The following is a 27085-nucleotide window of genomic DNA, read 5'->3' as shown; positions in this document are numbered from 1 at the left end:
TCACACCACAGAGTCTCGGATTTCAGAGCCCAGACGCACCCGGGGCCGGGGACACATGGGTGACACCTCCACAAAGCTGTCCTGGATGCTGAGGGGCCTCTTCTCTGACTCGGTGAAGACCCGGGGTCCTGGGGAGACATCCGACAGGGCCTGGTAGCCTCGGTGATCAAGTGGGGTGCTAGGAGGACCTACACCATTGAGTGGCCGGGTCTCAGGTGTCTGTACTAACGGGCGGTTGTTGGGGTGCACGCTGGCACACTCGCCCTGCTTTAGGAAGACTTTCATGCCATCCCGGTGCCGATAGAGGAAGAACAAGGAGATAAGTACCACAGAGATCCCAAACATTACACACATCACAAGGAACTCATTCCAGTAGGACTTGTCAGCACCCCAGCTGGCCTTGCCACCACTGGCTGGTGCACTCACACGCGATGTGTTGATAATGACAGGCACACTGTCACCCTGGTCAGCTTGATCTGCCATCCCGTCCTCTACCACCTCTGGGCAGTAGCTGACCATCAGCTGCTGGAAGCCATCCTCCAGCGACAAGCACTGGAACAGGCCCAGCTGGCTGCCCACCAGCAGCAAGTCCCCAGTGGGCAGCACACGGCAGGAGGCTGAGGCATTGACAGGGACGCCGTTGTGCAGCCAGAGCCGGGTGGCCAGGTTGGAGAGGAGGGGGCAGGACAAGGTGTTCACTGTGTTGGCCCGAAACTGGACTTGCTCACAAGATGTTTTGACTGTGGGCAGAAAAGGTATGAGGTAAAGGTGGGGTGCTATCCAAGTAGCCACCAGTCCACCCGCCTCCCTCTGGGCTGTGTTCCTGGTGCCAAGAACAGGCACCCGTGAGGGTTCCGGGCATTCATGTCTCACTTCTCTGGGCCTTACTTGGACGCCAGAGGGATGAGGAAGTGAGAAATGGTATTTGCATCCATCAGTGTAATAAATCAGCCCTGGCTCCTCTACTACACTCCCTGCAGGGGCACCTTACCTGTTGGAACAATCATCCGAGATCTGGACCAAGAAGTGTTGCACAGGCCCTTGGCGTTGGCCCCCTTGATATCCTGGATCCATGACCTGAGGACCACAGGGCATGTGAGACAGGCCAGGAACCCCCCATGAACCCTTATTCCATCAGTACAAGCACACGCACCCATGTAGCTCTGCAAGGTGCCTGGGATTCGGGGATGACGCACAACCCCAGAGCAGGGGGTTAAAGGTAGGAGACTTCCCCGGGCTAGTCACTCTACCTACTGTAGGAGTTAAACCATTATACCCTTTGCCTACAAATGATTCCTTTCAAATAAAAAGTTATTACACTATTTTTCTTCATTACAAGCGTGGTATGTGCGTGCCTTCAGACAAAGTCTGGACGACACCTGTGTCTTTTTTAAGCAACACACAGGCACTGATTTGTTTAAGAAAAAATAAAGAAGGAACTACTGCTGCATGGAGAAAACTTAGAAAACTCCGCAAGCACAAAAGATATGAAAACTACAAAAATCACACACAATCTTGCTCCCAGAGATCTTAGCAGCCAACATCTTGGGTCTGTCCTTTCGTGCACATGGTTTTGCACAAAACCTATACCGGATACATCCTTATGTGAAGCAAGAATACTACAAATAGGACAGAGAGCAGTGAACTGTGTCCCCAAAACGATGTCTTGAAGCCCTAATCCCCAATATCTAAGGAACATGGCTGTGTTAGTTACCGAGGCTGTAAATCTTTATGGGAGCAGAAAAAGCCTCATCTTTCTCCCACAGAACAGCTGGTAGATTCAAACTGCTGACCTTGAGGTTAGCAGCCCTATACCAGCTGTTCCGTGGGAGAAAGATGAGGCTTTCTGCTCCCATACAGATTTATAGCCTCGGAAACCCTGTGCAGGGTGGCTATGAGTCGGAGCTGACTGCACAGCACACTACCACCACCACATATACGCAGAGGAGTTTCAAAAACTTTGTGGAAAAATTCCATTATGTTTTCATTCCATTTTCCTATGACCTTCTTGAGGCCCCCTTGTATTTCGTGTATCTTACTCAGCTGGGTAACAAAATCTCACTGTGATTCTTTCTAGGTGACAGTGTTCAGGGCTGTTTTTATTTAGTTTATGCTTATCTCTGTTTTTTAATACGAACACTTTTCTACATGAACATTTTATAATCCAAATCAGTTATTTTGAAAGCAATTTCTAACAAGCTTACTCATGGGCTGTGTGTATCCCTTATTTTTGGTTAAACATGTGCAGAGGTCAGTCCTATCTCCTGCAAGGCACAGCATGGCTGGGACATTTCAAACATGACCTCATCATGTCCCTACTTTACAGATGGGTAGGGAAAACATGTAATTTACTGCCTGAACTACCATGCTTCTAAGAAGAAGAAGGGAGCTAACTTAAAACTACACTGAGACAATGGACGTAAATAAGGCCGTGTGGTGATCCTACAGCCAAACCCAACCCAACCCAAGGCCATCAAATCGACTTCATCTCATAGCCAGCCTACAAGGGGTCTCCTAAACTGTCAACCTTTAAAGAAGTAGATGCCTCATTTTTCTCCCAAGGAGTAATTGGTGTGTTTGAACTGCTGACCTTACAGTTAGCAGGCCAAAGCTCCCCATACCAGCAGAGCTGCTCAATCGTATAGTCGTCCAGGGGAATGTGCCTAGGCCAGTGTGCAGGGCTGAACAGTGGGAAAGGGGCTTCTGGGAACTCTCACCTGGGGTCTAGCTCAGGCTGTTGGAGGCTGATGCGCTTGCAGCTGGAACCACTCCAAGCACAGTAAGGGTCCCGGGCAAGGATGCAGTCCCCACAACTCTGGTACAGGCTGCAGTTGGCCACAGGCACCTGAACTACACCCGAGTGTGAGGCGGCGTACAGCAGCCCCTGCACAGGAGAGAGAGCGGGTGGAGAGGCAGGCCTGGTGAGAGTCTGAACCCTAGCCACAGCCACCCTGGCGTCAGGCCCACCAGAGCCGCTGGCCACAGGGTCTCTGCTTATGCTCCTGAGTACCCTTGCTTTGTGAGAGTCTTGGCACCCAGGTCTTCCTGTCCTGGTGAGGGAAATGTTGGCTGAGGATACCCCGGCCTCCTTTAGCAGCTCACCCTGTTGGTGTCCAGCAGCAAGTTCTGCACGGGCTGTCCTGAGGGGAAGACCTGGAGCTCCTCAATGATGTGCACCCTGGACCCCATGCTCACGGCCTTGTGCAGACGGCCATCACCTGCAGCACACAGAAGACTCAGGGCCTGGCTGTAGCCACAGCCCGGGACCCACTCGCCGTGCCCACTGTCCTGAACCTGGCCCACAGCAGGCACTCACTAGTGCCCAGGAAGAGGACATCGTAGGCGGCATCGTGCAGGCCTTGGACGCGGTGTACAGCCACACGCTGGTAGACGGCCCGGGGTTGCAGCAGGAGCATACGGCTGCGGACCTGCCCGTCCATCAGGAAGTGGTCCTTGAGGAAATTCAGCACCCGGTCGGGGAGCTGCAGGGACGAGTTGATCTTCCTTTCCCGGGCACTGTTGGTGATGCACTAAAGGAAAAAGTGGAGGCATGAGCTGAGCAGTGCTTGGGCGGGGCCAGCAGGATGGGGTGCTTGCTATAGATCCTGTGGGGACAGCTGGCTTGGCTGCCCCAGCTCACAGCACAACCTTTGCCTGATCCTTGGAAGCTATGGCACATTAATTCCAGTTTTCCAGAGAGCCAACTCACTGACCTGGAGGCCCAAGACCTAAGTCCAGGGTGTAGAGAAACCTACAGGGGTGGCAGGGGTCTTGATTGTGCCTCTAGCCTGCCCAGGTCCCTCACTTTCACACACACACACACACACACACAGGTCTCAAGACCTGTAAGCACACTTTTAGTTCCGTTAACATCTTTCCACTAGAGCTCCCAGGAAGCCCTGGCTGGCCAGTTTCCTTATGTAGCAGACACACGCTCCCACCCACATCCCTGTGACACTGTGTGTCATTAGTGCCTGGGCCTTCTGGATTCCCTCGGCCGGAGTGATCCTCAACCAATGAGGCACAAGAGTCGGTGAAAATATCTTAGAGGGGCTCTGGCTACATGTGTCATCATCTCTCAGGAGGGGGCCCCACAGGACTCAAGTCTAGCTGCTCACAGTAGCAACCACTGACGAACACAGCCTTCCTTGGCTTGTCTTCGTCCCTCTCATGCTCCTGTGCCCTTTCACTGCTTCCTGAATCGTTCCCCAGGTAAGTGCTGACACTCAGACCCTTGTCGTAAGGTCTGCTCTGGGGGTACCCACTAGGCTGCAAGGAAAGAACGAACTTTTCCCCCACCACCTGGTCACTGAATCATTCAATAGTGAGACACCTGATCTACAAGGAGTTCCATGGGGGAGAGGGATGAGTGAACAGAAGTCAACAGTGTCCAGTAGCTATCCCTGTGGGGACACATCTGTCCAGCCTGAGATCGGCCTGCAGACACTGTAATAACGTCCATGATCCCATCCAACCCCAGAGGACAAGAAGATCTGGGCTAATGTTTCCATTTTAAAGATAAACAGATACAGAGAAGCCAGTGATTTGTCTGAGGCTAGGCAGCCCTCAGCACAGTGCAAGGACCCAACACTCCCTGGGTGTGGGAGTTGAGTACCTACCGCTCCAGGCCGTGGCGAGGGTACTGGGTGTGTCACGGTGTACCACTGCTGTGTCTCCCGGTTGACCTCCTTGTAGAGACCACTGAAGGCTCTCTGCACGTCCTCCATGGTGAAGACACAGATGGCAGAGCCCTCTGTGGTCCCCCTGTGCCTGCAGAGGAAACGATGGGGTTAATCTGGGAGTCTTGGGCAGGCCCAATGATAGCTCGTGGGCCCCCAGGCCCAGTTGCCCTCTGCCCCACCTCCCCGCCCCAGCTGGATCCTGGGGCCTACCACTGGGACGTGAAGACGCCGTAGAAGAGGGTTTTGCGCCAGTCCTGAGGGCTGGGGGTCAGTGTGAAGACATCCTGCAGCACGTTGAACGGGAAGCCATCATCAGGTCGAGAACACAGAAGTTGGGCCTTCAGGAACGATGTCCAGCGCTGCTGCAGGACCCGCTCGCCACCCTTGTCGCCCTGGGAGAACAAGAGAAAGGCTGAGCCCAAAGGCGATGGAAGGACAGGAGGCATGGGGGTCCCCTTCCCAGTGGGAGCTTAGACAAGACACCAAGAATGAAGGCAAACCAAAGCCAGGACTGAGTCCCATTTAAAATCAAGAGACTTTGGAGGCAACAAGAAGCTGGTTAAGTGAACGAGAGTCTATTCCCCTACTGTGAAACACGAGGGTAAAGGGGGGGGAGGTACCTATTATACGGAAAGACGTCCTTGACTGTGCAAAAAAGAAAAAAGGAAGCTAATGAAGCCTGAACAATATAACTCATGTCTGTGAATAACTGAATATAAATAAATACATGCATACATATATGCACACACGAAAAATATTCCTAAGGCATACTATAAATCGCTAACAATGGTCACCGTGTGGTGGTAGGGCAACAGAATTACGCCACTAACTGTCAACATTTAGATAATTGCCTATTACGTTCCTAAGAGCTTTATGTAGATTACTTCATTAATCCAGGTGCCGACTCTGAGCTAAGCGCAGTGTTGTTAGGCTGAACGACTTGCCCAAGATCACACGACCAGCAGGGTTTGAAGCCACGTAGTCTGACTCCAGGATCTGTGCTCTTGATCACGATGCTAACCAGATTACCAGATGCCTTTGAGCAGATGCGAACTCATGGCGCCCCCACGTGTCAGAGTAGAACTGTGCTAACCGCCAACCAGTTCTCAGGGGCTGAGTGTTCAGCAGGTCACCAGGCCTTCCTTCTGAGGTCTCTCTGGGTGGACTTGAACCTCTAACCTTTCAGTCAGCAGCCGAGTGTACTAACCCTCTGCACTACCCAGCATCTCCTATCATTCCACTTTCTCTTTCAAAAATGATTTTTGTACACGCTTTTTGGTATTGTCACATTTGGGAAAGAAGAAAACACTATAATCATATGAGATGTTTTAAATTAAAAGGAGAGAGAAAAGCAGCTGCCAGCCAGCTGCTCCTCCCAGGAGGACAGGGAAAGGTCATAGATCTGAGCCTCCTGGGGTCTGTGGGGTGTCAGGCAGCCCCACGGATGGCCCACACCCCTCACCTTGCAGACGCGGGCAATGCGGGACACGATGGTGTTCTCAAAGAATTCAAGCTCCTGGCCTGTCTCGCTGAAGAAGAAGTAGATCTTGTCATCGTCCCCCTGCAGGCTGCCCAGGCTCTCGGGAATGAAGGCTGAGGCCACAAAGGCTGGGTCTGTGGGGCCATGGCGAGTGTCGAGTCAGCTCAGGGGCCAGCCAGGGGGCCAGTGCCCTTCCACTGGGACGTCGGTGCCAGCCCAAGTCCACAGGTCAGGCACTGCGCATTGGATAGCAGTGGGCAGACTTTACCTTGTAGCCAGTTGAGGGAGCTCTCGGTCTTGGTGGGGCGGAAGCTCTGGCTCCGGGAGATGGCTGGGTCATTCCCCTGGAAGCTGCTGACTGTTCCAGTATAGAGCTCACAATCTGCCAAGAGAACATTCCCATGGGAATGGCCGCCTTGGCACAGTCCCGACTCCCTTGCTCAGGGCCTTGAGTGACCCCAGAGCTGCCCATCTTACTCGGGTTGGGTAGGGAGGGAGCAGGAACTGGGAAAAGCCAAATCCAGGATCCTGGCAGCCCTGTGTCCGTCTGTCCAGTCAAGCCACTCCTGGGAATTGGTGTGGCATTCCATCGGCTCAGCCTTCTTGCCCTGCCCACCCACCTGCCCTCACCTGGAGCCTCAATGAGTATACCCTGCCCCCAACACTCACCAACCACTAGGGCTGTAGACTTGAAATTTGGGTCAAAGGGGCAACGACCCTTGCCATCTTCCAAGAGGACATTTCCTGCCTCATCGTGCGCCAATGTAAAGTTCTCCACGTTCTGCAGGGGAGCGGACAGGGAGCAAGTTCAGGGGCCTGTCAGGGAGTTGGGGGGAGACTCACACAGGACAGTGGTGAACTAGGCCAGAGAAGGCAGTCCTATGGGCAGGTCAGGGGCATGGGAAGGACTAAAGCCTGGGCCATGGCTTGGCTCAGGGTGGGGTACCACCCCACGGGAACCCTATGAGGTGGTCACAGTGAGCCCCATACACAGGAGGCTTAGAGAGGTGATGTGAACCGGGAGGGGCAAAGACCTGATTCAAACCCAGTATGTCTGAATCCAAAGCTGCTGATCTAATCCACATCCTCGAATACCAGCCTCTGTGGGCGCGTGCACAGGACAGAAGTAGTGTGTGTGTGTGTGTGTGTGTGTGTGTGTGTGAGGAGTGGGGTACACGGTGAGAACAGGGGAGAGAAGCTGGAGGAAGCGAGGGGCAGTGACTAATGGATCTGACAGAATCGTGGTGCCTCTTTGTGCTTGTGACTGACACCGGGGAGAGCTGGAATACAGCTCCCTCAGTCTGCAGAAGAGCCATTCACAGTCTAGCCCGGGGGGGAGCCTCAGGCCTGAGGAGTGGTACTCACGATGTAGGTGCACATGGGGCTGAAGGCTGCTGTGCCACAGGTAAACAGGTGGCTGCTGTTGAGTGGCAGGAGGATCTTGATGTAGTTTTGACAATCACGCTAGAGGGAACAAAAGAGGCTATCAGGGTCCAGACCTAAACATGCCACCAGGGGGCACTACCGAGCCCTCCCCGCTAAATCCAAAGCCTGTCCAGCAGCTGAGGGAATGCCTCACTGCTCCAGTCCCTGGGGAGCAGGGGAAGGGAGAAACATCAACTTCCGGAACCAATGAGGATCCAGGAGCTTCAGTAAGCAGGGTAGACAAGAGGACCACAGGGTTCACCCTTTTGGGTTGTCTTGGTCCCTCAGGGTCCTCTTTAGAAGCCCAGTGAAAACCACTGGCAACAAAGTCTCAGCCCACAGGAAACACTAAGCCTTGACCCCTGACTCATGTGTCATCTCCAACCAAGCACTGACTGACTGTTCTTCGAGAGCACATTCTACTTTCATTAAGTACAACTAACACTGTCTATTCTACTGCTGAGTTCCCCATTAGTCTTGTCTCTTTTCTTTGCTCCTACGTGGATACCAGCAGAGTGTTGGGGGCTTCATCTTTAATCTATATCTGTCCTTCACTGGACTCTCTGCCTTGGCTCCATGGAGTCTACTCTACGTCCCGGTGACTAGTGGTCCCTTCAGGGTCACACCCCTACTGGTTCCCACTTACCTTCTCCTGCTCCTTCTTCAGGTGCCCTATGGCCAACTCCCTCCACGACCTCCTAATTTTTACTCAAATGCCATTTGCGTTTTAATGACGTGTAACCCAACCACCCTTCATATGGACTGATTTTTGTCCATTTTCTTCCTTCCTTCAGTTATATATCTCCAGCACCTAAGAGTGCTGAGCACACAGTACATAAGTGCTTAATAAATACTGCTGAATAAAGGAATACTGACTAAAGTCTGGCGGGTTAGAGCACAAATCTTGACCCTCAAGTCTAGTGTGCTTTTAGCCGACACCCAGGAGAATGATGGGGAATCTTCCAGGGGAATCCTGGCTAACTCAGACTCCATCAGACCTGCGACACTAGGTACCACCCGCAGAAGGGTACAACGCCAGCCACTGTCCATGCAGGGAACTGATGCTTTTATGTGCCAAGTGCTCACTGACTTCTCAGAGACAGGTATTCTTATCCCCATCTAACACTGAGGCTAAGAAGTAAACCAAGGTCACAAAGATAATAAGCATAAAGCTGGAACTCAAACTGGGCCTGGCCATCTTGGAAGCCTATGCTCTTTTCACCATACCTGGCTGCATCTGTTCCCACACCTCCGGGCCCAGGCCCAGTGTTCCATCCCTCCCTTGGCCAGAATTGCTGCCAGGTGCTGCCTTACCTGTGGGTCCTTGCCCTTGAAGCTGCACTGCTGCTTTCTTTCTGTATCTGCGTGCCACCGCAGCTGGGAAATAAAAAAGGGAAGATGAGTGTGTGAGGGGGGCTAGAGGGTTTGCTGAGATGCTCTCTTCTCCTGTCAGCATCATCCTTGAACTCAAGTTAAGTTTCCTGCCCCTCTTCCACTGCAGTCCTCTGCCCAGCCTAACCAGCCCTGGGTAGCATCATGTACCTCCTGGTATTCCCCGCCTGGCAGGAAACTGCAGCTACAGTTGAGTGCAAAGAGGGCCTCTCGAGCACCCACGTATAGAGTGTCGCCATCCTTGCTCAGCAGAAGGGCCGTGTAATTGGCAATACTGTCAGCTTCAAATCTGAGAAGTGAGCGCTTTTCAGAGCCTGGGAAGAGGAAGACAGACAGACATTATTTGGGAGTCATGCCTCCCACGAGAAGCCTCTTTGACCAACTTCTAGAATGGGCCAACTGACTGAAGGAGGTGGATGGCAAGGGACTGCGGGCAGGGAAACAGGTTTGAAAAGGAAGCAACATTCTTGGTCGATCATTATAGAAGAAACAAATGCACAAAGATACAAGGGAAAGTTAAAAAGTATTGCTACTGGGGTTTCAGTTCACACATGCACAAGTTTATTCCAAACAAAAAGAAAGTCCCATCAAAACAGAGGCTTCCAAGGGGATCTGCTGGGTCAGCTCCATTCAAGACAGAGAGGCCAGAGCTCAGAGGTTACGGTGACTGTTTTGAAGTATTCCAAAGGGGAAATATATCTTGATAGACTATCTCAAAGGACACAGGTGATCACAGGAGCTTATTAGGAGGAAATTAAAAAAAAAATTGATATCTGAACTGGTGAGTAAAGGGCCAGGAAAGTTGCTTCAAGGAATTTTTTTCCCCCAATCAGGACAATGCACCTGCTCATGCTTCGAGGATAGCAAGAGCTGTCCCAAGAGAATTACACTGGGAACTCTTAACCCCGCCCTGATGTTCCTAGAACTCAAAGAACATGGAACAGGAACGCAATGTGAGTCTGCTGAGGATGCCCACACTGTCATTTCGGTGTAGTGGCAACTGAAGAGAGCAGAATTCTTTGGGAAAAGGTTTGAGAGATGGAAACACTGTCTTTGGAAGCGTATCAATCTAGATGGAGGGGATGTCTGGAAGTAACAGTTTCACATTTTGGTATTTTCGTTCAATAAATACTTCTATGATTTTTGTAGCAATACTTTTTGATTTACCCTAGTATATAAGGGGGCTTCAAAAAGTTTGTGGAAAATGGAAGGAAAAGACAATGGCATTTTTCCACACACTTTCTGAAGCTCCTGCATATGTGAAAGAACATTGATTACAGCCCCACTCACATTAATGAACAATTGGGAACCCCCATGCCCATGTCCAACCACAGATAGGGCTGAGTGAAAATGAATGAGGATATTCCATTCAATGGCATATTAAGCAGCTGGTAAAAACGATGCTGAAGGCATGGCCAAATTATGAAGCAAACCAAAATATAATGGGATAGTTTTGAGCCACGTGATAGGATATAAGGAACGAAAAAATACCTCCTGGGAGTGGCATTAGCAAGCACCAAGGAGAAGGGAAGCTCAGCCCACTCCTTGGTTCTGCCATGGAGACAATTTACATGGATGAGTAGATTAATACAAGGACTGGACACTGGTCTGCCACCCCACAGTCACTCATGGAAGACTTAGGGTTATTAAACACCCTGCAAATGTTACCAACCCTGACACTGGACACCTTAAAGTACAACAGAGAGACACCATAATGTTGAGGCAGCGTGAAGGAAAAGAGATTCTTCAATACCCTCATCTAAGAGTAAAGAGGGCCACACGGCACTGTCAGTGCTTAATGGAACAAGAAAGAGAAGTTTATTTACATCAACATTTTAAACTCATAAATGAAGTAAACAGAATGGCAGTTTATGTCGGGAGGGGTACACAAGGAGAGCTTTATTTTTCTCAGCAGCAAGGCGATAAGGAATGTCTAAAGTTGAGCTCTGGTAGCATAGTGGTTACGAATCAGGCTGCGAACCTTAAGGTCAGCGGTTCGAAACTACCAGCTGCTCCGCAGGAGAAAGATGAGGCTTTCTACTCCCGTAAGGATTTACACCCTCGGAAACCCTGTACAGGGTCGCTATGGGTCGGAACTGACTCGATGGCACTTAACAACAACAACAACAAAGTTGAGCTCTGGTAGCGTAGTGGTTACGAATCGGGCTGCGAACCGCAAGGTCAGCAGTTTGAAACTACCAGCGGTTCCGTGAGAGAAAGATGAGGCTTTCTGCTCCCGTAAAGATTTATAACCTCGGAAACCCTGTGCAGGGTCTCTATGAGTCAGAATTGACTCCATAGCATATAACAAACAACAATTACGTTGATTAACATGGACTTCTGGTGTGGCGCTGTAGGATCAGCGCTGGACTGCGAACCACATGGTCGGTGGTTCAAGCCCTCTTCACAAACCGTGTACAGGGTCACTATGAGTCAGAACAGACTCCATGGCACTTAACAACAACAATGAAGCTGCTAACTGGAGCCCTGAAGTACAAGAGTTAAGGGGTCCAACTGCAGATACTTAGGAAAAAAGGTGTGGGGGCTGCTCCTAGGAAACCCTCTGGGGTTGGCATTCACTCAAGGACACACAACAAGAGCTGATCAGTTAAGAAAGAGTGGCTTGATAAATCAATAAATAAAATGAGCATTTTATTTAAATATATGGAGGAAACCACTGTAAAACAAGAACTCCAAATGTTTACAAGTTGCCTCTTTTAGCCAAGCACAGGGTGGGGTGAGGTGGGGTGAGGTGGGATGAGATGAGGTGGGGTGGGGTGGGGTGATAGGGTAGGGAAACTGAAGTGGCTGTTGCTTTTCATAATAAGCCCTTCTATACTTTAAAAAACAAACAAAACCCACCAGCTATGTGCCTACATCCTTGATATAAATTTTACAGCACTTTTCACTGTTGTAGAATACGTAATGGAGTTCTGGAATGGCACTGTAGGATAAGCACTGGACTGCTGTTGGCTGTTCAAACTCACCAGCTGCTCCTCGGAAACCCTACACAGTGTGGCTATGGGTGGGAACGTAACAACAAGAGCACATTTAACAAAGAGATTCCGCATCTTCCAGTAAGTTATAAAATAGTATGTTTAGTCAGATTCTGGGTTTTTTGTGTAGAGAAAATACAAACACAGAAATATCCAGAAGGCTTTATCACAAAAAGTTTAAAAGGCGTTTTTTCCTGGTGGGTGTTGAGGTAATTCGCTCACCCTCTGGAGTTTATCTACAGTTGTTGTTGTTAAGTGCCATGAGTTAGTTTCAACTCATAGCGACTCTGTGTAGGATTTCCGAGGAACAGCTGGTGAGTTTGAACTGCTGACCTTGAGGTTCAAAGTGACCTTAAGATTGAGTGCTTATCCTAGGGCACCACACCAGGATTCCTTAGGTTACATGTGTAGAGCGAGAAAGAAAGAAGTCAAATAAACAAACATTCCCACCTATCCAAAAAAGTTTAAAGCAGTTTATGAGAAAAAGACAAATCAACAAAAAGTAGCCACCCAGACGGTCTTCAGACATTTCCTAACTGACCAGTGGATACAACTACACAGGCAAGTAGTCTAATGAAGCTGAGTCAGCAAAAGAAATGCAACATGCCAATAAAGCAGTGGTGAAGACAACGCCACGTATGTTTGCATGTCGAGTGTTTTACATACCCCCAGCCTGGTTCCACAAAGGAGGAGGAAACACATAGGGAAAAAAATGAGTCAATATAAACACTCAAATCAGAAGCAGAGTAAACAACCTGAAGAAAACATCTAAACCAGAAGGAAGGACACACTATAAAGTTTCTCCCTCATACAGATTTAGCTCCGAGCCTCCCAGTGGACAAAAGAGAGAAGGGAAATGAAGTTACCTTGTCCCCATTGTCCAAGTGGAGGGACACATACCAGACTCTCTGGGGAAGCTAAGTTTTATCCTGGCTGCTAATGTGAAAGGAAATCTTCAGGTGGGGCTCCCTAGCAAAGCTGTCAGGGAGAGATGGAATGGCTAGCACCCCTTCAGCAAACAGGATGCTGGGGTTATCACGGCTGTTCCTTAGCAGGTTTCCAGGAAAGGGAAGCCGTGCAGGAGTTTATGCGGGATGTCTGTGGCTCCAGAGCTGGATGTCTTACCCTGAAGATCCATGGAGGATGCATCCTACCTAAGATTGAGTCTTAATGTGATCGGAGAGGTTAAAAGCTCTCTCTCAGCTCTGAAATCCAGAGCCACACTAAACCGTAGGTTTTCTCCCTCAGATTCCCCACCCCTTACCACTTCCTACTGCACTGGCAGGTCCAAGGAGAAGTCCCAACATTAATTCCAACACTGGAGTCCTGGTGTGATACTGTGGGATAAAGCAGTGGACGACAAGGTTTGTTTGAACCACAAAGTCGGTGGGGTTCAGTCTCACCAGCCGCTCCTTGGGAACCCTATACAGGAATCGACTGGACGGCACTGAACAACAACACTAATTCGCCTGGACCAGAAGCATTTCCAACACACTGGGGCCCAATTCTTGCTCCTGTGAGGGACTACCCTGCTAGTGAGCTTCCTTATCCCTCAGCCCGTGGTTACCACAGGTCTACTCCAGAGCACGGGGGCAGTTGTGTCAGACGCTGTGTGTAACATTTTACAGAGAACTATTCTGTAGTCCCACAACAGTCCCATTTTACAGAAGGGGAAATTGAGGCGCAGAGAGATCATGCAATTAACACAAAGCCCCAGAGCACAAAAAAACCACGTGGGAGGCCACCTAGGCTGTCTCCGTTCTGAAGGCCACAAAGTCCCCAGAAGATGTTAAGATGCCTGAGAGCTTCTGACTCTGCAGGTCTGGGATGAGCTCCCCTGGTAACTCGGAAGTTCAAGCCCCACGTTTTGAAAAGCGCTGGGTCACAGGCCCTTCTGCAGGGCATTTCTTCATGAGCCACAGTTGCATCATATGTAAATTAAAAACAGGAAAAAAACACCACCTAAAAGTCCTGTGAGGAGTAAGTGAGATAAGCACATAGCAAGCCTCCTGATCTTTTGCATCCCTCCCACAAAGTTTTCAGAAAGTGAGGGCTGGCTCGAGTGTGCCAATGCTTATCGCTTGTGCCACAGCTTGGAACCTGCCAGAGCAGAAAAGCCAAAGGTCAGAGATAAGACTCAGTTCCAGGTGGTGGCTTAGCCCCACCTAGGCCTGGGAGCGGGAGTGGCAAACTGCCAAAGGAGAGCCAACCCAAGCTCTGGCTGCTCGCTCTGGTCCAGCCCAGCCCTCTACATGCACAAAATGCTCATGACACATGCTCTTGTCATGTTGGGAGCACTGTAACTGAAATGTCAAAGGGACAGAAATGTCATGTGGCTCAGAGAAGTGGGTGAAGGACCCTCCTCCCTCTGCCCAAAGCCTCTGAGACACAAAGCCACAGTGTCCTGTTGGTCTTGGCCCCCAGGATCTCCTCACCCCTGTGTACTTCACAAGGGTTGGTCAGTACAGTTGACTTCTCAGCTGGAAGGTGCACAAGACAGAGGTCAGATCAAGCAAAGTCCTAGGTTCAAATCCTACCTCTCCCACTCATGGTTGTGTACCACCAGCACACGTCACCTGACTTCTTTGCGCCTCACTTTCCTTATCTTTAAAATGGGGATAATAACAGCACCTCACCTCATGCAGTTGTCGGGAGGAGAAATAAGATTAAGTATGCAAATAATAATATACATAATAACCCACATTTACCGGGAGCCTCACTCAAAACAACTTTGCGCATGTTATCCCAGCGTTCGCGTGGTGTCTGGCACACAGTCAACGAGCAGATCATAAACAATCCCCAAAAGCCCTGCAGGAAAATCCAGCACAGCTAGAGCTGCCAGAGAGGTCGGGCCTTCCTCACCCTCATGGTTTAAGAACTCAGCCTGGGTGGCTCCAATCTAGGCTGGCATCTGGTCACAAGAGGGTCCTGCTCAGAAACAAGGACCCATGTGTTATGGGCATCGTGCTGTCTGCCCAGGTGCCGGGGGCGACTCCTGCCTGAGCTTGTGTCTGTGTGTCTGTGTGTCTGCGTGCACACCAGGCCACAGGGCTTGTCCATGCTTGTGTTCACTTCTGAGAGCTATTTGTACAGAGTTGACTGGGAGGGGACGTTTCTGCCTTTACTCCGTGTGAGTGCTGGCACACCTTGGGTTGGTCTAAGCTTTATGCCGCCAAACCGTGTCTCTCAGTTGGTCTCTTGGGCTTCTGTGCTGTTCAGAGACTCTCCAGGTCCACCGACCCAAGGCTTATTCTGGAATGGAGAAGGCAGGCCTGCCATTTTCCCAGTCAGCATGAAGCCTCCCATCTACATGGGTAGGGCCAGTGCTCCCCATTGGGCAGACCACCCGCTGGGAAGGCTTGGTGTGGGCGGGCCTGGGTTGGGGGGCAGAGGTCTTCTGGGAGAGGCCATGCTGGGTTGGGCAGATCAGTACTAGCTGCCAAGCCCCCAGCCCCACCTCCAGGGTCTGGGTCCCAGCAGGAAGTGATTCGGGAATAACAGCCTCCACCGTCACCTACAGTTTCTCCACTTCCCTGTGACTCAGCCGGAAGTCTGATGCTTTCTGGGGTGAGACGGGAACAGACAGGGCTCAGCACTGTCCCCACCCTGGGCCGTGCCCACCTGGGGCCAGCTAGTGAGCTTAACAGGGCCATGACTCAGAGCCCCACCCCACCTTTCTCCCCACTCTGTGGTTCCCCACACCAGCACAATCTGCTGACCTGGCCCTAACATTCCCCCCTTGGCAGGCCTCAGCAGGACGAGCCCGGAAAACACCAGCGAGCCGGTGGAGTCAGAGTCGGGAAGGTGCTCTCCTGCCCCTCAGCCGAACCCCAAAGTCCCCAGAGAGGGGCCTGGACTCGTGACAAGTTTCTCGAGAGCCTCTCTTGGAACATTTCTTCCTCAGGGACACCATGCCAAGTCACCAGAACCTTGGACCCGGATCCAGCATGGGGAGCGCTGCCCCCAGGACAGGCGTGCTGACTCAGCAGCTGACTGAGGCAGGGCCTTATCCTTCCCCTCACAGTCGAGTCACTGGGGCCAGATAGCTGGCCTGATGGGCAGGAAGTGGTAGGCAGTCACCCTGAACTACATGAGTGTGGAGCAGCAAGTCAAGCTCTGTGTCACCAGGCCGGTGCCAGGGCAGAGTCCCCGACCAGGAGTGAGCCTCGTGGGGTGGGGGTTCGCAGCTGCCTAAAGCCCTCCCGGAAGCAGCAGTCAAGAGAACAAATGATGTATTGCATTAAGCAAATCTGCTGCACAAGACCTTTTTAAAGTGTTGAAGAACAAAGATGTCAGCTTGAGGACTAAGGTGTGCCTGACCCAAGCCATGGTACTTTCAATAACCTCATATGCATGCGAAAGCTGGACAGCGAATAAGGAAGACTGTAGAAGAATTGATGCTTTTGAGTTATATATGATGTTGGAGGGGAATATTGAAAGTGCCATGGGCTGCCAAAGGAACCAACAGATCTGTTTTGGAAGAAGTGCAGCCAGAGTGCTCCTTAGAGACCAAGTTAGCCAAACTTGGTCTCTCATACTTTGGACATATTGTCAGGAGGGAATCATTGCTGGAAAAGGATATCATGTTTGGTAAGGTGGAGAGTCAGAGAAAAAGAGGAAGACCCCCAACGAGATGGATTGGCTAAGTGGCAGCATCGATGGGCTCAAGCGTGGCAACAGTAGTGAGGTTGGCCCAGGATCGGGCAGTGTTTCGTTCTGCTGTGCATAAGGTCACTATGGGTCGGTACCGACTCAATGGCACCTAACAACAACAACAAGCCCTCCCCTTCGAAGACTGTGGTTAAGAGGGGCAAGGAAAGCCAGTTCAGGAGCATGACTTCTTCCTGGGGCAGGCACACTCAGGAAAGCCACTTCTCACTGGCTGCTGTGATGGTCCCAAGCAAGCAGGCAAGAGTCACAGCCAGAATCCTCAGGTAGCCATCCTCTTAGGAGACAGACCTCCACTTTCCCCAGGACCCCTAGGACCACAATCAGCCCCTCTGCTGGCCAGTCCCTAATGCTCCCTCTATCCTGGGGCCACTTCCTCCCCTCAATAGATACCTGTCTTTTTCTGAGGAAACTGAGGCCAGCGGGCATAAATATCTTCCAATCCCACTTCCACATCTCAGAGATGGAATTCTATCATCTACCTCAGCCTCTCAGAAAGCAGTGTTTTCCTTCAACGCGTCTCCTCCCTTTTAGCCACACTCCTGAAGACAATAGCTGCCCCGTGCCATCTCCATTCCTTACCTCCCACTCACTCGGGCCTCAACCAGCCTCACACCTGCAAAGCCTGCTCCTGCCAAGGTCCCAGGGATCACCTAGCTGCCAAATCCCCCAGCACCCTCCAGGGTGTGGATGTAGGCCTCCATGGCACGCGCCTGCCCATCGTGCTGCCTTGCTGAGGTCCCCTCTAGGTGTCTGTGCCCCAACAGTCTCAAGGGTCACTCCCCATCTCCTGCACAGTCCTTCCAAACCTCCATCCCTCAAAGAGCTATTGGAACATTGAGTGAAGTGGGAAGAGTGTGGCGACGTGACTTGGACCTGGGCGACCAAGTTGCCAAGTCCAAATGGTCTTGTCTCCTGGTGTTTGCCCTTGGCCCCTGCTCTTCTTTCTCCCCTATCTACATCCATTGCTGTGATGACCCAGATGTTAGCGACTCCAAATCTCTTTGAGTACAACGCTTCCTTCAACACGCCAAGATTCACTGCACAGGAGACCTCCCACCCATAGACACTGTCAATGCCTCATGTCTAACACTGCTCCTTTCCAGACCCATTCCTCAGATTGAGGTCTTGTAGCTGCATGGTACCACTCACCTGCCTAGACTCCTGGGCATCAACCACACACATCCGTCATCCACACACATCCAGCCCATCATCAAATCCATTTCCACTACCATAGTCCTGAACCAGGCGCCACCCTCTCCTCCCTGGAGCATTATCAGCAGGCTCCCCACTGGCCAGTCCAGCACTACACTGTACGGTCTCCTAACTGTCACTCTTAGAGAAAACCCTCCACAGTGCCCAAATGTCACCCTTCTTTGCCACATCCTTCCTCTCCAATTTCAATTAACAGTTAATGAGACTCAAGGTCTGGTTTCTCTGTTCTAGGTCTTTGCTTGGGCAATCCCCTCTACCCAGAATGCCCTTCCTTTTGACTAAGTCCTACTCATCCTTTAACAGTCAGTGACACCTTCTCCAGGAAGCCTTTCTGAACTCCCAGCTGGGCAGGGACCCTTCTCTCTGCTTCCATCTTCCCAGCTCACACTTCTCACAGTGCGCTGACTACAGTTTCACGATGCTGATGGGCTCTCTGTGCCTGTCTCTTCCACCAAACTGAGAGTGAGGATCAAACCTATGTCCTACTCATGTGCTTATCCCGTATATGTCTCACCTGGTCAAGTGAGTGCCAAGGAGTTGTTCAACGGCTATTTGTTGATTGAAGGGCACAGGAAACAACCCAGAAGGACCAGAAACATCACTGAGTGGGGAGTCCTAGACCTGTATGTGAATCCTGACTTTCTCATAACCAGCTGTGTAAGCCCACACAAGCCCCCTGCCCTCTCTGAGAGGGAGGCCATGCAGAGGTACTGGGAAGTGCAAACCAACATAACATGCAGTAGTAGTAAGCTGTGCACACAGGTTGTTGTTGTTTGTTAAGTTGGTTCTGACTCACAGTGAGTATACAGGGTTTCCAAGGGGCAGCTGGTAAGTTTGAACCACCAACCTCGCAGTTCAAACCCACCTGCGGTTCAGTGCTTATCCTACTGACCGCACACAGGTTGTTGTTACTGTTGTTAAGTGCCATCGAGTCAGTTTGACCCCATACAGGGTTTCCGAGAAGAGACTGGTGAGTCTGAACCGCCAACTTTGCAGTTCAAAGGTTAGGGGTCATCAATAACCAGTGCCTCCCTCTTGCCACCCTTGCTCAAGACCTTGGGTAAATACCCAGCACTGTGGCTGCCTCAGGACAAACTCATAAATCTACTTTCTCAAGGCAGGGAGGGCAAGGGCAGGTGGATGGGGAGCAGCCACCAGGAAATGGAAGTCCCCTCTGAAGAGGCTACTTCCTGCTGCTTGCAATAATGCCCAACCTCTGTGCCAGATCTTCAGAAAAGCTAGAAACGTGAATTTTTATATTAAATGTCCTGAATTTTAAATATCGGTGACTTTTAAGAGTTTCCTAAAACACTTGGAGGCCAAATAAAATCTCTCTCCAGGCTGGATCAGGTTCACTGCCTCCGACTGCAAACTTCTGAGACAATGCATCTTATCTATGGTCAAGTTCGCGGGTCTGCCTGCCCTTCGGTCAACTGGGGCTGGGCTGGATCTCTTGCCCTGTTCAGGAAGTGACGTCAATAGATGTCTCACCAAATGGAAATACATAACCTTTCCGTTATCTGAGGGCTGAGCAGGCTCATTTGGTTGCTTTCAAACATTTCATAGGTGAAGGAGGCGGCAGCGGGTTCTAATGGAAACAACCTGACGCTCAGATCAGAGACTGGTAGCCCAAACCTTGGTCTGAAGCCTGTCCAGCTGTGTGACCCTGAGACTATGCATTAACCTCTCTGAGCCTCTGCTTCCTCGTCTGTCTGTGCAAACTGGAACAATACCATCTTCATATTCCAGACCAGTGCTTGGCAAACACTGGATTTCTTTCTTCTTCCTATTAGTGCCCCTCCCTAGACGACAGGCAAGAAAAGACCAAACAAGAGGACCTGAGATGAGGAATTCGGTCTCTCTTTCAAGAGTTATGAGGAGATTCTAGCCACTATGCACACCCAAACTCAACTGCCACAGCTCCCACCTAACCTCGTTAAAGCCCACTAAGCTGTCAGGCAGGTCGACCCACAAGTACAAGTGGACCTCAAAAGTTTGTGGAAATTTGTCATTCTCTTTCAATTCTATTTTTCCAAGAACTTTTGGAAGTACAGAAGAGAGAGAACAAGTAAGAGGTACTTCACCTCTCTGAACCTCAGCTATCTTATCTGTAAAATGGGGTGATTCTACCTATCATGTGGTGGACACATACTAAAAGCCTGGTGCTCACAGTAGCTCTCTACCTGTTACTTCCCCTCATCTCCTCCCTTCGTCTGGGCACTGAATGCCAGAACATGAACTTGAGATGGCTGCACCATTCACGGGAGGAAGGGCTGACTCCTGCCCAGTAGGGGAGATGGTCATAGAGGTGTGGTCGCTATGTGACCAGGGAGATCCCACTGGGTTAGGAGCAGATGAAAGTTTGGGGTCACCCCAAAGATGGTGATTTCTGTGTAAGTCAATCTCTTCCCTGGACACAGGGGAGCACTCATAGCACAGGGAGGTAGGTCAGATGCCAGCCAACGGGCAGGGGAGCTCTAGCAGGAGAAAAACAGCATCTCTTTAGCAGCAGACTCTTAAGGAAACTAGACAACCCTGAATCACAGGAGACTCAAATTTTGTGACTACTCCTCCCACTGGGAGGGGCTACCTCAGAGGCTTCCCAGCCCGATGCCAGTCTCTCCAATCATCCCAGCACGTGCACAGCCCCAGGAAGGAATAATGGACAGGCGCAGTCTAGCCCTCTCTCCAGGCACTGCGCCATCCTCGCTGTCTCCCTCACCTGGAGGACGAACATATCCGGATGGGTCCCAAAAGGGTTTTGCAAGCTTAGCGCTTTCCCGGGCTGGCACACAGGCATTTCACCACCCAGATGAATGTAGGTTAGGAGGAGGGCAGAGTGGAACCAGCTCTAAGCAAGGGAGAGGTGCAGGTCCCGCCTCAGACAAAGGAGGTTCTGTGGGGAGGGAAGTGGGGAGAGACTTGGAAAGGGCTGAAACTGGTACTTGAAAAATAGGCTAACTTAGGCAGGCCCCCTGCCTAGGGCAGGGGGTGGGGTTTGCACCACTCCATTCAGGAGTCCTGGTGTGGCACTGCAGGATAATGTCTGGACTGCAAGATCAGTTTGAATCATTAGGTTAGCAGTTCAAATCCACCAATCGCTCCTCGGAAACCCTAAACAGGGTTGCTATGAGTTGGAACCGACTGGATGGTACTTCACAACAGCAAATTCACATTATTATACAACCTCCTGTGCCTTCTGAGGTCGGGTACTGTGAGGTTCTGGCCTGGCAGGCTTGGCACTCCAGCCCTATTAGAGGGCCTACTTACAGCCAGCACTCAGCCTGGAGATGTTCAATTGATGCAAATTATCTCCCAGAGCAAGGCTGGTAGAAATTCCCACCACAGCAGAGCAGGCACCACCACCTTTTACTGGGGGCACAGCACGAGCCAGGCTCAATGCCAAACACTTTACATATATGATTTCATGTAATCTTCTCAGAACCCTGTAAGATGGGTTCTGGCCAACGTGCAAACAGGATGGGAGCAGGCGGGACGCTTGCCACAGGTTGTAGTTAGTGAGTGTGACAAGGCCGGCCTTCAAAGCGAGGCTATGAGCATCCTTAACTTGTACTCCTCTTTCCACTCTGTTCGGAAAGGCCATGAAGATGCCAGCCCACAGGACAGAGCTGAAGAGGAGCCCAAGTCAAGGAGCGATGCCAGGAAGAGACTTGAAAGTGGTCAGCACCAGAGGCTTCTCAGCATCACTGCTACCCTGAAGGCTTGCTTGGGGTCAGAAGACAAACAGCTGACTGTCAATGGTCCTCTGTCTGCTCAGTGGGGTTCATACGGCTGCAGTTTGCAGACCCTAGGACTTATTTCATTCTGGCTCATGAACACTATGTCAAGATCCTTCCAGCCAGGCACTTCAGGGCAAAGGGACATTAGCAACTTTTAATCGCCCAACTACAGGGACCCAAGAAAACTGTTCTGTGAGCCAAGGGAGGTTTGTTTCCTTCCACAAGGTCTGGCTGGGAGGTACTGGGCCTGGACGCTCACATGCCGGGGGGCTGGGGGGGGGCACTGTTTCCACTCAGCATCGCTCCTGCCCCGAGAAATGGGGGATGCAACAGAACCACAATTACAAACACTTCTTTGAAGCATTCCCTTTAGAGACAAGTCACTTCCTGGGCAAGGCTTCTGCTTATCCAGCATACCATGAAGACCAGGGACTGTCCTCCGCTACTGGCCGCTGGATGAGACTGCAAATGGAGCACCCAACCGAATGACCCCCAGAATCTACTTCTGATCAATGGAAATGAAGGTTCCATGTAAAGACCCCCAGATGCAAAGTGAGCTGGACTCTCCACCTTAAGGGATTTTGTTTTAAACTAGACACTGTCCCTAGACGTCTGGCACGGTTCCTAGGCTTGGTGGGAATTCAATAGTAGGGGCAAGTGGCAGGAAAGAGAAGTGTGGTCTCCAGTTCCACTCTTCTATCCTTGTTCAGGAAGGAGGGGCCCTGGTCCCCGTGCCCATCGTCCCCTGATCACTATGGGCCTGCTCAGGATGGGCACACTGCCAGGAACATCTAACGAGCCCCCAGGGACAAGGCAGGAAGCTGCCCGAGGCCATGTTCAGAGGGTTCGCCTGTTCAGTGGCAGTGGCATTCCCCTCTAGGGCTCCTAGCCAGCAGGAAGGACCTGCATGAGCATGGGAGAGGGAGGTGGCACCAGGGGCCAGGAGGAAATCCAGAGACACAAGCACCTAGAGCTGTGCAGGATGTGGGCTCACTCATAAGCCAGGGGCAGGGTGCTGCTAGCCTACTACAGGGTCTTGGTGGGACTGAAAAAAGGGGTTCCCCTCTGGACAGACAAAGGAGCTCTGGTAGCATAATGAACCACAAGGTCAGCAGTTTGAAACTACCAGCTGTTCCGCGGGAGAAAGATGAGGCTTTCTGCTCCCATAAAGATTTACAGCCTCAGAAACACTGTACAGAGTTGCTATGAGTCGGAGCTGACTCCACAGCACTTAACAACAACTGGGCAGACAAGTCCCAAGAACACAGAGGAGGCCTTTTTTTCTCTAGGACTCAGCTTGGTGAGCAGAGCGTGCATCCTTGTGCACTGCATAACGAGTCACTGTCTGCAGCAGCCCTGACCCGTGAACCAGGGGACGGGTGCAGGGGCTGCTGGTGTGTGCACAGCCGCCTCTACTGCAGCCTGGGAACGGGTCTCGGATTGCAGAGTGGGCCAGGACTAGGAATTGTACTGGTACCAACTAATTGTTCTAGCTGGTCTCTGATCCTTCTAACAGTTCCTTAGCCTTCTAGCCATCCCTGGAGCCTAAAAAGTATTTGACCCAGTCTATGGAGTCCTGGTGTGGCACTGTGCATTAATGCGCTACACTGCAAAACTGGTTTGAACCACAAGGTTGGCAGTTCAAATTCACGAAGCTACTCTTCAGAAATCCTATACAGGGTCGCTATGGTTTGGAACCAACTAGACGGCACTTAACAACAACAACAATAACAACAAAGGAGCCCTGGTGACATTGTGGGATAAGCACTGAATTGCTAACTGCAAGGTTGGCAGCTCAAACCCACCAGCAGCTCTGAGGGAGAAAGTGAAAGCTGTCTGCTCCTGAAAAGATTTAGTTTTATAAACTCTCCACAGGGTTGTGATGACTTAGCTGGGTTTGCTTTAGGGTGAGCCAAGCTGGCTGCCCCAGCGCAACAACAGTTCATCAGAGCCCACCCCGCCCCCATCTTCCCTTCTCCGAAAACACAGAGGGTCTAGGAGCAGAGGGCATCAGACTCACAAGAGAAAACACAGCAAGACAGCAGACCTGAGAGCCTGGATACACCTCTTTATTATTGCTTCATGGGCTGGAGTACCCAAGGGGCTGTGGCCAAATCACCACACCAGTCCCACCTTCCACCCTAACCCCCCGGGGGGGAAATACCCCAGTTCTGTGCAGGGTGTGCAGGAGTATGGCATAAGCAAAACCCTGTGTCTAACACATATAATAATAAACAGCTAAACCTTGTAAAGGAGTCCTGCTGTGGCTCTGTGGGTTAATGCACCAGACTGCAAAGCCATCTGAACTGCAAGGTCGGTGGTTCAAGCTCACCAGCTGCTCCTGGGAAACCCTATACAGGGTCACTCTGGGTCAGAACAGACTCGACGGTACTTAACAACAACAAACACTTGTAGAACAATTTCTATGTACCAAGTCCTGTCCTATAGACTTTTAAAACATGAACCCTTTAATCTTCACAATCTTGAAGTAAGTGCCATTATTATCCTTATTTTACAGATGAGTAAATCGAGACCAAGAGAGATTAAGTAATTTGCTCAAAGTCACAGTTACTGTCAAAGGCAAGATATGAACCCAGGCCATCTTCTCACTTATTCTGCAATGTTTCAGATACTTACTCTGGGCCACTAAGCGTTGATTCTGCTAATCTTAACTTTTGTAAGCAGGATGCGGATTCTGCAAGCAGAAAGCAGTCTGACACTGTTTCTGTCTGCCTCTACATAGTAGGACAACCAGTAACTTAAAGGGTTTGGAGAAACAAACAGCACCTATACAAGTCATGCCTACCCACTTCACCTAATTTCATCAAATCCCAAAACAGCCTTGCAACGTTCCTATGACGGTGCCCATTTTGCAGATGGGGAAACTGGGGCGCACTTAGAAGAAACGTGTCCAGAAGTAGAAATGAACTTGGAATCCCGGCCCTTCTGATTCCAAAGTCTGAGGGGGCAGGGAGGAGTTGGAAAAGGAATCAGATGAAAGGGGGATCAGGAGATTGGGAGCTGAGAGCTGGAAAGGGAGGGGGCCACAGATATGGATGTGAGCACCAGGCAAGGTAGGGTCTGAGCCAAAGTGGCAGACACTCCCGGTCACTCGGGGAGGGGTCCCTCTCAGGGCCGAGAGATCTCTGCATATTGGGCTGGGGGCTGCTTCAGCTGGCCAAAGGTGGAGGAGCTGGGAGAGTGAGTGAGTCCCGGCCATTCCAACCACTGCTCCCGCCAGCTCCACCATTGCTCCGGGGCCCTGCTGCGACTTGCAAGGAATACCAGAACCCCAGTGTTTATGGGATTTCAGGCACGGCCCCCTCCAACCCGCACTGCCTCCAGGGGCGGCACCGTGGCGGGCTCTGGTCAGCATCAAAGACAAGCAGAGGGACAGGCAAACCCGCGGGTGGCAAGCATCGAGGGGCCTCACCACCGCCGAAAGGGTGCCCTCCCAGGTGCGGCAGAGGGAGCGAGAATCCCCCCACCCCCAGTTAAAAAGAGAAAAGAAGAAAGGAACCCGCAGCCCCACAGCGCCCCTCTTCTCTCTCTCCCTGCAGCGTTCTGAAAAGACGAGGGGTCCTAATGGACCCCAGCTTCCCTCCCTTTCTCCTTTGTCAAGGAAACCTCCATACTCCCCTCCCCCAGACCCGAGCCCGCGCCCCTCGAGGGGTCGTCTGTCACTCACCCAGCTTCAGGCTGATCCGGGGGGTGAGCGAGCATGTCGGGGGCGTCGGTAGCAGCAGCAGGAGCAGAGCCAGCAGGAGCAACAGTGGCCGCGGGTGCAGCAGTGCGCCCAGCAGGGCGGCCGGCCGCTTTCCCCGGCCCATCTCGGCGCGCCGAAGTCCGGCAGCTGCGAGCGCGGCGTCCTCCGGTTTCCAACTCAGGTGGTTCAACTGGACTCACAGGCGGCGGCCCCGCCCCGAAGTCCGGCCCCCGCGCTGCCCCCCGCCTCAGACCTAAGGGCGGGAGGGGGGGAACCCGGGTTACGTGGGCTGAGGCAAACGCAGGCCCCCTCGGTTCTCTACACCACGCTTTCGCGATCTAGCTCGGCAACAGCTCGGTAACAGCTCACCGCGAGCGCGGAGGGGAAAGAGAGAGGGAGGGGCTGGAAGAGGAAGGAGGAGGAAGTTGAGCGGTTAGTCCTGCCTCTTCGAGTCCCACTCTTGGCCCAACCAACCCTTTCTCCTTCCTGGGCGCTGAAAGGACAAGAGGTGCTAACTTGGTGCACCCCACTTGGTGTGTGCCTGGAGGATGTCAAAGGAGGCGATCAGTAGCAATCGAGGCCGCCAGAGCGCGGGAGGGGGTGAGGAGGGAGCGGACCATCAGTCTTCACCCCCTCCTGCTCCCTCCTCCTCTCAAACCCTCCAGCCGTCATCAGAGCCAGTGTCCTTCCCGCGGCTCTGGGACCCAAAGTTCAGGCATCCCTTTGGAGACATGTGTGGGTCTCTCCACTGTTTGGCTCATGAGGGTTGGGTCTTGTTCTCCTTTTATGTCCTCCCATGATCCTGGCACACATTTGTGCTAGACTAAACTCCGGTGAGTTAGTGCTGACGCCAGCGCTAGCTGCTTCTGAGAAACAGTTGTGCACCGGTCAGTCCGCCCGGTGGTGGACGTTGTCTCTAGGCTGAGCACTTAAGTCTAGGCACCTTGTGGAGATGTCTACACTTAGAATTCTGTCCGTGTGATGCTCACCATCGGGTGGGGTAGGAACTTTGCGGGACCTGCAGGTGGACCCCAAGGCTGGAGCGGAATCTCAGAGGTTCGCCCATCACCAATCCCACGGGCGAACTCAGCTCTGCTGAGACCAGGGGTTTCAAATTGCTGACTTGACCCTTTAGTGGGTCCTGAAATTAACTTGACCCTTTAGTGGCTCCAGCTCTCTCCCCCACCCACCCCAAATTGTGCTCCATTGACAGCCTTCCCCATCTCATTTAGTGGTTGTTGTTGTTATGTGCTCGGAGTGGTATAGTGACCCTGTACAGGGTTTCTGAGGCTGTACATCTTTACAGGAGCAGAAAGCCTCATCTTTCTCCCGCAGAACAGCTGGTAGTTTCGAACTGCTGTCCCTGAGGTTAGCAGCCCAATTCGTAACCAGTACGCTACCAGAGCTCCTTCATTTAATGGTAATTCCATTCTTAAATTGCTCAGGTTAAAAATGTTGACTCCTTTCTCACCCGTTCCATCCAATCCACTAGCAAATCTACAATCTGACCATATACCACCTGCTCAAGTTAGTTCAAGGGCCTCCTAACTAGTCGGCCTGCTTCCACTCAATCTATATTTAACAAAGCAGTCAGATTGGGATACTCCTCTGCTCCAAATCCTCTAATATTTCGTTAACTCACAGTAAGAGCCACACACCTAATAGTGGTCTACCCAAACCCACTGCAGTGGAGTCAATTCTGACGCATAGGGATCCTACAGGACAGAGAACGGCCACATAGAGTTTCCAAGGCTGTAAATTGAATGGAAAAAAGACTGTCA

At 51.5% G+C, this 27085-nt stretch overlaps 1 protein-coding gene across 1 annotated transcript; it reads right to left on the bottom strand.

Moving 5' to 3' along the window:
- SEMA4B (sema domain, immunoglobulin domain (Ig), transmembrane domain (TM) and short cytoplasmic domain, (semaphorin) 4B) lies at positions 1–25368 on the bottom strand. Its single transcript, XM_006867131.1, has 14 exons — positions 25287–25368; positions 9130–9293; positions 8902–8964; positions 7528–7626; positions 6832–6943; positions 6431–6544; positions 6145–6296; positions 4893–5074; positions 4620–4770; positions 3317–3530; positions 3103–3218; positions 2718–2884; positions 992–1077; positions 1–740 (listed from the first exon to the last, which is right to left on the bottom strand). The coding sequence occupies exons 4-14, from the start codon at positions 7540–7542 to the stop codon at positions 1–3; spliced, it is 2049 nt and encodes a 682-aa protein (XP_006867193.1). The 5' UTR covers positions 7543–7626; positions 8902–8964; positions 9130–9293; positions 25287–25368.
- Between the last annotated feature and the right edge of the window lie 1717 nt (positions 25369–27085).

Source organism: Chrysochloris asiatica, unplaced genomic scaffold (genome assembly GCF_000296735.1).
Source record: "Chrysochloris asiatica unplaced genomic scaffold, ChrAsi1.0 scaffold00101, whole genome shotgun sequence".
NCBI classification, from domain to species: domain Eukaryota; kingdom Metazoa; phylum Chordata; class Mammalia; order Afrosoricida; family Chrysochloridae; genus Chrysochloris; species Chrysochloris asiatica.
This window is presented reverse-complemented; position numbering and strand designations above follow the sequence as displayed.

Bases quoted from the DNA above. Each gene is read 5' to 3' on its own strand.
- SEMA4B (XM_006867131.1), bottom strand. The intron at 6,297-6,430 runs GTAAAGTCTGCC...ATGGCCCCACAG, and splicing joins CTCCCTCAACTGGCTACAAG to ACCCAGCCTTTGTGGCCTCA. The intron at 3,219-3,316 runs GTGAGTGCCTGC...TGTGTGCTGCAG, and splicing joins TGTCCTCTTCCTGGGCACTA to GTGATGGCCGTCTGCACAAG.